Consider the following 13,513-nt stretch of genomic DNA (forward strand, 5'->3'; position numbering starts at 1 on the left):
CCTTTCAGTAACAACGTCCAGAGAGATGATCGCTCCCTTACAGCTTATGGGCCTTGAAATCACTGGATCAACGGTGGCTCCTACATTGTAGCCATAGCAAACATCCACCTGTGTTCAGGAGCTATAGAGCTCTTTACTGGTGTTGAAAGGGAGACAATAGGTGAAGTAAAACATAGAGAGCTTTCTTTTTCACTTTGTGCTTGTACCTCTTCCTTATTTCCACTAGCCTGGTGAGACTGAGTAGGCAAGGTTTATACAGCCCCTCACCTCTCTGCCATGTTATTTGAGTGCAGTCATTTCTGAATCAGAAATACTGAATTTTAGGAATCCAAAGATTGCTATATTGAAGAAGTCCGGACTAACATCTCCCTCAAGAACTCAAGGAATTTATTTTGACAGATTACATTGTCTGTTAGATGATTTGACATTTTCTTCAACAACATGCTCCCCCCATCACCTTCCTCTCATCCACTACCCTATCCTGACCCACATAGATAAAAATGGAGGACTATGTGGGAGGGAAGGGTTGTATTGATCTTGGAGTAGGATAAAAGGTCAACACAGAATTGTGGGCTGAAGAACATGTACTGAGCTGTACTGCTTTATGTTCTATGTAAAGCTGAAGGAAAATTAACATTGCTAAATTTAATCTTTGTTACTTTGTGTATTAAGGAGCAGAACCATTGTTCTATCAATAGAACTCTTTATGTTTGAAATCTGGAGAAATCCAAGAGCATCATATGAAATACTTCAAATCACTTTTGGACGGGGAAGTTAATGAGGAGATTGGTGATCAAATAGGGATCAGAGAAGGAAGTGATAAATTGGATAAACATAGACCAGTTAGTTTAAAATCAATAGTAGATGAACAAGAGGCCATTTCTGCTTCATGGTGGTAAGCCACAAGTTCTATAAGTCGTCCCCAGAAAAAACTAAGGAAGGTTTAATTTAAACATATAATCAGGATTGCAGTCATCCCTGCCTGTTTAAAATTCTGCAGCCAACAAGGACAATGAAGCAGAGTGTTTATTCATATCTACAGCAGATGGAGTTAATTGTGGGGAAGTATGAGGTCCTCTGTTTCTGTACTAAGGAAAAGAGAGTCAAGAATATTCTATTTGGTGAAAAAGCAAAGAGCTATTGCAGAGTAGAGAGATTAGGGAGTCAAATATGTAAGATTATTAAAAGAAACTTCAGGAGAGCAAGATTAAAAATTCAGTAGACAGCAGAATAACTAGACTTTATCTCAATGGATCCAGAATATCAAAGGATTGGAGTTACTCTACAACTTTTTATATGGTAGTATTGTGGTTAACTTTCTAGACCAGTATCCAGAGACCCGGATTATTGATTTGTGGACATAACCTTAAGTCCAACTGTGGCAGTTGGTGAATTTTAATGAAAATAATTGAATAATTCTGGAATTAAATAGCTACTATCTGTACTAATGACCACAGAATGACCAAATGATTTGTAAAAACTCACCTTGCACACTAATTTTCCTCAAAGGAAGAAATTTGCCATCAGTCTGGCCTATACCTAATCCTTGACAGTCTTGAGGAAAGCTGCTTAGGCTGGGCAACAGTTAAGGATGGATATAAATGCAGTCTGCCCTCGGCTTTACATCCATACCCCAAGAATGGCCAAATTTCATAAAAAGAAAGTTAACTAAACTTTGATTTGAGCACTTCAGAAATGCTTGGCAGTCTCACAGCAGATTGACCAGGTAATACTTTGGTATTGGTTTATTATTGTCACGTGTATTGATGTACAATGAAAAAGCTTTTGTTTATGTAGCATCCAGGCAGATCATGCTATATATATTTACTACAAGATGGTAAATAGAAAGCAGAACACAAAATCTAGTATAGCAACTGCCAAGAAAGTGCAATGCAGCTATTTTAGAGAACATTGTTAGGGATTCTGATAGTCTTAGATTTGAGAATTAAAAGAGTAGAATGATTACTATATATATAATATAATGAGAGGCTCTGTGAGGGACAGCTTAAAAAGAGTTGTCACACTCCGGCGCCATCTTGTTTGAGCAACCACAGATTTTCTCTTCCTGTTTACTAAAATCTTGCCACCCATTCTCCCTCACACAACCATCAACTCCCTTCTTTTGATTATTTTGCCACTAGCTTACATCAGTGACCAATTAATATCTTTGGCATGTGAGAGGAAACTGGAGTACCCTGGGAATCACGCACAATCACAAGAGAATATTCAAACTCAACTCATTCAACAACAGAGATCAGGATGACACACACAGAATGCTGGGGGTCAGGGGTCATCTATGGAAAGGAATAAAGCGATGACGTTTCAGGACGTTTCATTGGAACTTGTCAGGACAGTCCTGATGAAGGATCTTGGTGCAAAATGTGGACTCTTTATTCCTCTCGATAGATGCTGCCTGACCCACTGAGTTCCTCAAGCACTTTGTGTGTGTACTCTGGATTCTCAGCATCTGCAGAATCTCTTGTGTTTATAATAGAGGGCAAGAGGAATTTGAATCTTCTGTATTGTAGAGCAGCTGCTTTAACTGTTACGCCACCATATATATTTCTTACGAGCTGGTATATAAAAAGGTCATTGCTAATTGTTTTAATAGTGTCTCACATATAGACATACAGTGAGGATAAGAGTTAATGATTAATTTAGATCATTCCAGCCATTGAAGTAGTACAAAGAGTAAAACAAAATTGAAATACAGAATGCAGTGCTAGAGTGACAGAGGAAAGTTAGACAATAAGGTGCAAATACCATGGCAAAATGGATTGAGAGATCGAAAAATTCAGCTTTAATGCACAAAAGATGCATTCAAAAATGTTCATTTGAAATATATTCTTGGCCAACTGAACCAACACTCAATTGTTGTCCTTAAAATATCTTCAAGAGGAGAAAGTTGATGCCCAAGAGAAATTGTAAGATAATGATTTGGCCGAGAAATGAACAAAGATGGGTAACATCCAGAGGCCATGGCTCTGGAGCAGAGGATCCCAGCCTGGGATCTATGGACTCCTCACAGTTAATGGTAGGGGTCCATGGCATAAAAGAAGTTGGGATATCCTGACCTAGGGACTCGAATTCAAAATCCACTGTGATTCAGCCTCGGATTCATTCAATAACTCAGCTTCTGTAGCTCCTTGGAGCAGCGACTCCAATGGTGCAGAACACCATGAGAAGAACTTCCTCGAAATCTGCGACTTATATAGGCAACCCTTATTTTGAATTCTCTACGAAGGGAAACATTTCAGCACCAATCCACTCAGAACTTGAAATATGTTGATAAAGTCATGATCTTGTGACATTTTCCTGGGGTCCATTACCATCTTCATTGGTTTTTTTTCTGAGATTCTTGTCATTTGAAACTTTGAAGTGATGAAATATTTTCCCAAGTTATTACTATAAATTATGAAAGCATTGATCCAAATACTGATTTCAAAAAGGCACTTGAGTACATTATAATGTGGAAAAATAACTATTCAAATACTAGTTTAGTTTCCATGTTTCCACTGTAATTTTAATCCCATGAGTTTCAAGTGTATTAATAGGTCTATCACATGGAGCTTTTTAAGATACATTTTAAAAGTCCATATACACAGTATTAGTGGGGGATTTAGGGCACGTGTGAGATGCAAATAGATTCATTTTACAGGCATTTTCAAAGTTAATTTTTCATTAGTATATAATCTATGAATATTGACTTTGTTTTTCAAAGAAAGAACAAATTTACTCTTCATAACTTGTCTAATAAAGTCTATATGAATATTGCACGTCAAATCTAAAAAATCAGATTAACTATGAACTAGTGCAATAAATCATAAACCTATACATAGGCTATCAATTCTTCCAAAATGTAGGTCAATTGTGATAAATTAATAGAAAACCTATTTGATTAAAACTAATTTTCTATGATACTGCATCGAAAGAGACAATAATATCTTAATTTTATCTATTCTTTGAGTTTTTTAATGTTATTTCCATTCCATTTCAAACCACAATCAATATTTTCACCTACCCATTCGCCACTTTCGTCTCTACTAGCTTTTTCTTCCCACACCATAAAATCATAAGACATAGGAGCAGAATTTAGCCAGTCAGCCCATCGACTGTGCTGTACCAATTCCATCATGGCTGATTTATTATCCCTCTGAACCTCATTCTCCTGCCTTCTCCCTGTAATCTTTGTCACCATTCCTAATCAAGAACCTCACATTGGCTAGCTATGTTCCAGCTTGTAATTCTTTCTCTATCTTGGCCTTTTAATGTTTGTCTTGTGCATTTGTTGATGGGACATGAACAAATACACTGGCATATATTATCCATACATTTTTGCTTTGTGAGCAGACTACCTTGCCAGTTCTTGTCAGACATTAGTTAGGAATTAACTAAACTGGTACACCTGTTGCACACAAGACAAACTGAACAGGGATGAAAAATCTCTTCTCCTGAAGGACATTAGTGAACTGGATGGATTTTTGCAACACTCCAATTCATCGATGATTATCTTTTGTTAATTCAGCCTTTTTGTTTTCCCTGAATTCCCCAGGTGGATTTGAAATCATATTTCTTCATCAGTTGAGAGGCCTGGCTACTTCTCTTGTAATTTAATCACTGTTCCACTTGGCCTCCATTCCCACTCTTCAGCATTTTGGGTTTCTCTCTGCTGTTTCTGTTCAGACCCTCCTTTAATAGAAACATCCAGTCAACTTTCATTAGGTAATTTATCTCATGAATTAGTAAGCTCATGTAAACATGTGGGAAATGTAAGTGGTTGGGGGTCACAGGAGTGGAGTGGAAAATCTGCAGTAACAGGCAGAAAGAAGTCAGTGAGGAACCAGTGCGGGTGTGTGTAAAGCCAAAAATTGTTTCTTTTCACTAAGCTGCTTTATTGGCTTCCTGGAATGGAAGTAGAGATACTAAGCATGGTGCACACTGTTGACTGTTTAGTGCTGGTTGAGATGCATTTGATCAGGATGATGCAGACCTGAAGTAAAACAAAAATACTAGAAGTACTCAGAAGGTCGTGCAGAGGGATAAAGTTAAATGTTTTAAGTTTTGTAAACAATGATGAAAGGTCATCAAATGTAAACAGTAAAATGCTACCTAACATGCTGGGAGTGTAGTGTTTTCTGCTTTCATTGTACAGAGCAATGGGGTAACAAGACACAAAAACTGCCTCTTTAGCTCAACTTATCTATGCTGACCAAGATACTCACCTAAGCTAATCCCATTTGCGATCTGGCCTCTACCCCTCTAAATATCTCCTTATCCATGTACCCATCCAAATCTTTTTAAATGTCATTATTGTAGCTGCCTCAGCCACTTTCTCTGGCAGCTCGTTCCATGAATGCGTCACGCCCTCGATGTAGAAGTTGCTCCTCAGATCACTTCTTAATCTTTCCCTCCTCACCTTAAATCTAAGCTGTCTAGATTTTGATTCCCATTCCCTAGGGAAAGGACTCTGCATTCGCTTTATCTATGCCTCTCACAGTTTCATACTTCTCTATAAGGTTACCTCTCAGTCTCCTGCACTCCAAAGGATAAAGTTCTAGTTTGCCCTAACTTCTCCTTTTAACTGAGGCCCTTGAGTACTGGTAACATTCTTGTGAATCCTCCTTGCGCTCTTTCCAACTGGATGATCACTTTCCTATCGTACGGTGACCAAAACTGTGCACAATACTCCAAGTGTGACCTCGCTAACATGTTGACCAAGTGCAACGTAACATCTCAACCTTTATACTCAATGTCCTGACTGAAGGTCTGCATGCCACACACCTGAAATGCCTTTTTAACCACTCTGTCCACCTGTGACACAAACTTACTGATAATGCATTGTACATTTCAATCTAAATCATTTATATCAATAATGAATAAAGGTCACGACACCAGTTTCTGAGGTGCGCTACTAGTCACAGGCCTCAAGTCTGAGAAACAATCTCCCACCATCACCCTCTGCTTCTTATGAATCCAGTTAAGTAGCTCTCTTTAGATCTTTTGTGATCTAACCTTCCAGACTAGGCTACCATATGGGATCTTGACAAAGACGTTGTGACAGTCCATATAGACAGTGCCCACCGCCCTGTTTCAACTGTCTTCCTAGTTACCTCCTCAAAAAACAGTAGATTTGTTAGACACAGTTTCCCATACACACTGACTTAATCCAAATGCTGGTGGATCCCGTCGCTCAGAATCTCCTCCAGTAACTTACCCAGCAGTGATATCAGACAGACCAGCCTGTAGTTCACAGATGGGATTTTGTTGCCTTTTCTAACTAACTGTACAACAGTTTTCCAGAACTTCATTTGGGGCAAAAGATGAAGCAAGTATCTCTGCAAAAATATCCCCAGTTTCTGCCTTAGCCTCCCACTAGGTCCAATGATGCATTCGGTCAGTCGCTAGGGATTTATTTATCTTAATAGGCCACCAGTACCTCCTCCCTGGTCATTTTTTGGTGTTCAAGACAGCACTACTTATTTACTCAGTTCCTTAGCATCCATGATCTCCACAGTGACAACTGATGAGAAATACTCAATTCTCATCTATCTCATGTGACACCATAAATATATAGCTGTGCTGATCTTAAAGCAGACAGTTTCTGTCCCTGGCCACCACTTTACTCTTCATATGCCTGTTAAATCTCTTGAAAATTTTCTTAACCTTGCCTGCCAGATGCATCTTAATGCCCTTGTTTTGCCCTCCTGATTTCCCTCTTAAGGCTACTCCTACACTTCTTTGCACCCTGGGGGATTTGCTTATTCCCAGTTGCTGAAACCCAGTGTATGCCTCCTTCCTTTTCCTGGCCAGTTTTAAAATCTCTTGTCAACCAGGGTTCCCTTATGCATAACGTGATTAACGATGATACTCAATTTCCTTATCTTAAATTGTTTTGTTTGTCCTTTGCAGCAAAAAAAACCCTGAAGGATAATGAACTAGGCATTCATGCTTATATAGTTGCTTGAAAAGGGGGAATTAGAGGTCTAGTAAAGGAGCTTTACTAGCATAGTAAAGTTACCAGCATAGACCTATTGAGTTGTAAGGCCTTTGTATATTAAATACTAATGATAAGTATAGGTAAACAAATTTATGCTTTGCCTTCACATTGTATTGAATTACACAGTTCTTCTAAAGAGCCAATGAACAACATACTGTGCTATAATCTTCTGATTTCACTCCCAACATATCAGCCAACCAATAATTTCCAAAATTCATCATGTGTGATATCTTCTGACACCATGAAAAGGTTCTCATTCTCTTACTCCCTAATTGAATTTTGTAAAGATTTCCAACATGTGATTTCCACTTTACAGCGACGATGAAGAATAAATATCTACTTTTTCATTGAATTATGAGACGCAAGCATTGACAGGCATTTATTGCCCATCCTTAATGATGCATGTATACAGCTGATAATCAGTGGAAGATTATTCTTCTACATCAGCAGTGACTACACTTCAAAAATATTTCATTAGCTGTAAAGTGCTTTAGAAGCAGCTTGAGATCACGAAATGCACTTGTTCCTCAAAAAGATTTAATTTCTGACAGATTAATAGCACTCCTTAACAACTTACATTAAAATGAGAGAATAGAAATTTGCAATAATTTTTAAAAATCTTCCAACAAACATTTTGGTGTAAGTCATTAATTTGTCACTGACAATATCGGTACAAAACTTCATGAAGCTCTTTAGTAACACTGACATTAACTGGGTTCTTGAGAATTGATTCCGTTTCTGCTCACCACTGTTCTGCATGCCCCCATCTCTCTTCAGTTCTCCAGCTGGTAACTAATGTAGTCATCTGCTTATGTTTCATAAAATTTCTCTATTCACCATTTGATTGATTCACTATCAGGGATTCACAATTTACACATTAAACCTGTAATAGTAGCATAAATTACTAATTAGATGTCACTGGCAGATGTGAACATAGAAGACTACGGCACAGTACAGGCTTTTCGTCCCAGGACGTTGTGTCAACCTTTTAACCTACTCTTAAGATCAATGTAGCCCTTCCCTCCTACATTACCGTCCACTTCTTCATCATTCGTGTACCTACAGTGGTGTTCGAATGTTTGTGATTCCTGTAGAATTTTCTCTATTTCTGCATAGATATGATCTAAAATGTGATCAGATCTTCACTTAAGTCCTAAAATTAGATAAGGAGAATCTAAGTAAATAAATAACACAAAAAACATTATGCTTGTTCATTTATTTCTCAAGAAAAATTATTCAATGTCACATGTATTTGTTGGAAAACGTATGGGAACCTTTTCTTTCAGTAACTGGTGTGAGCCCCTTGTACAGCAATAACTTCAACCAAATAATTCCAGTAACTGTTGATCAGTCCTGCACATTGGCTTGGAGGAATTTTAGGCCATTCCTTACAAAACTGCTTCGACTCTGGGATGTCAGTCTCACATGTCAGCTGTGGGTTTCCTTGCGTGAACTGCTTGCTTCAGGTTCTTCCACAACATTTCTATAGGATTACAGTCAGGACTTTGACTTGGCCTTTGCGAACCCTGATATTCTTCCATAAAATGTCTTGATACAATTTTGAATTTATTGTTCCCCGAACGGTTGTAAGCTGTCCAGTCCCTGAGGCAGCAAAGCAGCCCCAAATCATGATGCTCCTTCCACCATGCTTCCCATTTGCGATGTGGTTTTGGTGTTGGTATGCTTTTCCCTTTCGCCCCCAAACGTAGCAATGTGCATTTCTGCCAGGAAGTTCAACTTTTGTCTCATCTGCCCATGGAACATTGTCCCAGAAGTGTTGTAGAACATTGTGGCAGTCTTTTGCAAAATCGAGATGTACAGCAATGTTTTTTTTTGGAGAGCAGTGGTTTCCTCTGTGGTGTCCTTCCATGAACACCATTCTTGTTCAGTGTTTTTTTGATATTGGACACATGCACAGACACTTTAGCAAGTTCTAGAGATTTCTGCAGTTCTTTTGCTGTTACCCTTGGGTTCTTTTACATTTCCTTCCTCATTGCTCTTGGTGTGATCTATGCAGGATGCCCACTTCTAGAGAGAGTAGCAACAGTACTGAGTTTTGTTCATTTGTAGACAATTTCTCTTACTATGGACTGAAGAACACTCAGGTCTTTAGAAATGCTTCTGTAGCCTTTTCTTCTAAGGTCCTCTGAAAGTTGTTTTGATTGAGGCATGGTGCACATAAACAGATCTTAAGAGCAGGCTCTGTCAGTAACATGACTTGGTGTGTGTCTTTTTATAGAGCAGGGCACCTCAACAACCTACACCTCCAATCTCATCTCATTGATTTGAACACCTGAATCAAAGTAGCTTTTGTAGACGGCATTACCCCAGAGGTTCACATACTTTTCCCAACAAATATTTGTAATATTGGATAATTTTTCTCCATAAATAAATGAACAAGTATAATTTTTGTCGTGTTATTTGTTTAAGTTGGTTCTCTTTACCTAGTCTTAGGACTTATGTGAAGATCTGATCACATTTTAGGTCATATTTATGCAAAAAAAATTTAAAATTCTATAGCATTCACGAACTTTCTAGCACCTCTGTATCTAAGAGTTTATAAAATGTCCCAAATGTATCTGCCTCTACTAATACCCCGGCAGGGTGTTTCACACACCCACTGCTCTCTGTGTAAAGAACTTACCTCTGACATCCCCACTGTACTTTTCTCCAGTCATCTTAAAATTATGCCCCATTGTAGTAGCCATTTCACCCTGGGAAAAGTTCTCTGGTTATCCACTCTATCTATGCCAAACTACTCACAATGAGTTTTAATAACCAACAAGTGACGTGACTGATTTGTGTGTTTCCTGTAATAATGTTTAAAAGACAAATAATCAGTATCTATGTGCAGTGAACCCCCAGCAGTGGAGTATTTGCAATCACCTGCATGGTAAATCCCATTCAGTGGCATATTGCTGTTTGCTCAACTGCTACGACTTTGAATGGCTATAGAGTTTCTGTATGGCCTGATTATGGTATACATACTGACAAACCAAAGGTAAACATGAGTCAGGGAAATCTCCTTGCTTTTCTTTGAATACTCCCAAAGCAATCCACGTGAATGTCAGACAAGGCTATCGTTTGTTTCTCAGTTGAGTGCTAAATCTTTGGAAATGCAGCATTACCTTTATATAGTACCTGAGCATCATTTTAAATGCTAAATTAATTTGATCCACAACTTTCCGATTCAAAAGTACTCCTGATCATTCAGAGGAGAAAATAATTGAAAAGCCAAACGTGCTCACCAAGATATGATGATTACAAGGAAAACTAAAAACCTTCCCAGTAGTTGTTCCTTGGATGTAATCTGGATTGAAAATGGATTGGCTCAGTGTAGCTATTTATGTCATCTACCCCCAAGAGTATACTTACGTGTCTAGGGAACTGGCAGATGTGCATTCACATTCGCTGCTAAAACTTGTAAACAATTCTAAACTTGGCAGATACTGATGAGAATGCAAAGCAGAAAGGCATTGTGGGTTTTATTTTGATGAGTATAGTCATCCATGTTGGGTAATGCGTGAAGGGAAAAGAAACGTAGGGCTGTGGCATCCCATTTAATCACGTGGATCCATCTCTCCTGGCCAGATGTTTAGATGCATCACAATAAACTGTCACCATCACTGCCTTTGTGTTTCACTTGACTGAAAAAGTAAGTTTTCTTTTCAGAAACCATGTGAAATATCTAAATAACTGTGGACTCCTTGGACATTTACCTCCATTAACAAAGCTGGCCAGGTGTCTCGGGGGGGTAACTATGTCAGGGATAAGTTGTGACTTGTCTTGGCAATTACCAGAACTCCACATATTCTGTTAAAACAAACAGCAAGTTTTATTCTTAATGACCTCACATGTGAGAATGTTGCAATGGCAGGGGATGTTTGCTTTTTTAAAAAAAATCCTGTGGTTGCATCTTTGCTAGCACTATTGGAATATAACTCATTCAAATGTAGTTTACCTGTTATTTGCTTTTATATACACTCAGTGGTCACTTTATTAGGTACACCTGCTCGTTAATGCAAATATCTAATTAATCAATGCAGCAACTCAATGCATAAAAGCATGCGGACATAGTCAAAAGTTCAGTTGTGGTTCAGACCAAACATGAGAACGGGGAGGAAATGTGGCTCAGATTTATTTTTTCTTTGACCATGTTGGTGGCAGATGGGGTGGTTTGAGTATATAAGAAACTACTGAATTCCTGGAATTTTCGTGCACAACAGCCTCTAGAGTTTACAGAGAATAATGTGAAAAAACAAAAGCATCCAGTGGATGGCAGTTCTGTGGGTGAAAGCTCCTTGTTAATTGAGAGAGTTCAGAGGAGAAAGGCCAGAATGGTTGAAACTGACAGGAGGGTGAAAGTAACTCAAATAACCACGCTCTACCAGCAGTGTTGTGCAGACAGGCATTTCTGAACGCACGGCACGTCAAACCTTAATGTGGATGGGCTACAGCAGCAGAAGACCACACTGGGTTCCACTCCTGTACCTAATAAAGTGGACACTGTGCGTATATCTTGTTCCCTGATTGCTGTTTACGATGCTGATGGTAAATGCTTCCCCGGACTCCTTTAACGTTTTTATATCTCATTTCTACACGTAGAAAATTAGCAAAGCAGGCAGTTCTTGAAAATGGGCATGACAACCTAATAGAGATGGATGTATTTACTCCTCCATGTCACGATGGGAGTTACGGGGACGGGTATGTCATTCTGAGAAGCAAAACGAAATACAGAAAAGTGATGCGAGCTGCCAACACAGAATCTTGTAGCATAAAAAGGGGACTAATAGTAAATGCTATTCTTTCTATTGATGAAATATATGACATTTTGAGGCCAAAAGGCCCTTTCTCTGATTTCTCTTAAGTGGAACCAATCTAAATTTCTATTCACGGCAATGTTCTCTTACAAGCCTATAAAGCAAAATCACTCGTCTGACAGCTTAGCAACAACTCATTTCCCATTCAGACAAGCCAGCTTGCCACTGTGCAATAACAATTGGAACTGCTTAGACAGTTCCAGCCTTTTAATTTTAATTACTATCATCAGCTTTCAGAGCATTAAATTCAAACTGAACTGCTTTTATTTCCCTTCTTCCCCCCCCCCCCCCTTTCCTGTTCACAATTTTACATTAAACACTGTGACCAGTGATAGGATTTTGTTTAGTAACTAGGTCAGTATGAAACTTTGGAATCAGGAGAGGATGCAGCTTACTTGTTACCTCCATGCCAAACGTGACCCTTCAAAACTAAATATTCTTAAAGAAGCATGGATATCATTCATGCTGGATTTCTTTTATGTGATGTACGCTGCATCATTGGGTGTTTCATTGCTAATTTTCATCACCAAATTAAGTTTCCAGGATGAAGGAAGCACTGGAGCAGTGCCTTCACTATTTGTAAACCCAGTACCTTTCAGAAGGGAACAAGATACCCCGCGGAAGCTTGCTGTGTTGCTGCCGGGACTGTACACTTTTAACCCTGAGATTTTTTAAAGAGACAGTGACTGATTTACCAGACGTCCTGTCTGCCTGCCATGCAGAAACGTGTCTCTACACAGGGTTCTCCCAGCACAACTCTCAGCCCAGTGATGGGAGAGAGAATAATCTTGCTGATTTTTTTCTCTTAGTCGTTTGAAAGCACCGACCCTTCAGCCTCAGTGCTGCTCCCCACACCCCACCCTACTGCCACCGCAGTGTGATCTCTGCCTGTGTTGCTGATCCCTACGTAGATGATCTGCACGGAATGCCATAAAAACAAGAGATTCTGCATATTCTGGAAATTTAGAGTAACACACACACAAAATCACTGGAGGAGTTCGGCTGGTCAGGCAGTATCTGTAGAAAGGTACATAAGAGGATGCATCAGATGGATCTAGCCCCAAAACGTTGACTCTCTATTCCTCTCCATAGATGTGGCCTGAACTGCTGAGTTCCTCCAGCATTTTGCGTTTTACTCTGCACAGAATGTGACATATTTCAGCTCTGTATGGTTCAGTTCCGCAGTTGGCATTGTAGTCAGCAGCCTCGCCAATGCCAATGGGGAAATTGCTGCTTCATCGTTCCATCTAGTCATCAAACTGTGACACTGCTACATCTCACAATGGGGAAGATAATAAGTCGCATTTATGTAGTGCCTTTTATGACTGCAGGTGACTTGAATTAAATTTCTGATTCTATGTATTGATATATTGAATGTGATTATCCCTAATAATGCCAGCATTTATTACTCATCTATTGAGAAGCCATTACATACCTTGGGATAAATATTTGATACAATTTCATGGGGCGTTTTGGAGATCAGTTATGTATCATTCACACTGAGTCACATGAAACCCATAACAGGTAAGAATGGCAGATTTCCATTCCCTGAAGGACATCAATAGGTTTTACCGATAGCTTCTTGGTCATCATTGTTTGCAGATGAACCAAGTTCAAGTTCAAGTTCAATTTTTTTGCCATTCAATACATATGTACTCAGCTAAATGAAACAATAATTCTATGGGACCAAGGTGAC

The 13,513-nt window shown here is 39.0% G+C and overlaps 1 protein-coding gene across 17 annotated transcripts in view; it reads left to right on the forward strand.

Annotated features, from left to right (window-relative positions):
* The window catches only part of LOC140728939 (teneurin-3), a 2,305,574-nt gene that overhangs the window by 2,064,972 nt on the left and 227,089 nt on the right, over positions 1 to 13,513 (forward strand). For 12 of the 17 annotated variants that reach the window (XM_073048051.1, XM_073048055.1, XM_073048053.1 and 9 more), the window contains one exon: positions 11,603 to 11,701. The exons of the other annotated variants lie outside the window; for them this stretch is intronic. In XM_073048051.1, the coding sequence (XP_072904152.1) occupies positions 11,603 to 11,701 (99 nt within the window). The remainder of the gene's footprint in view (positions 1 to 11,602; positions 11,702 to 13,513) is intronic. 17 annotated transcript variants of the gene reach the window in all.

Source organism: Hemitrygon akajei, chromosome 6, assembly GCF_048418815.1.
Source record: "Hemitrygon akajei chromosome 6, sHemAka1.3, whole genome shotgun sequence".
NCBI classification, from domain to species: Eukaryota; Metazoa; Chordata; class Chondrichthyes; order Myliobatiformes; family Dasyatidae; genus Hemitrygon; species Hemitrygon akajei.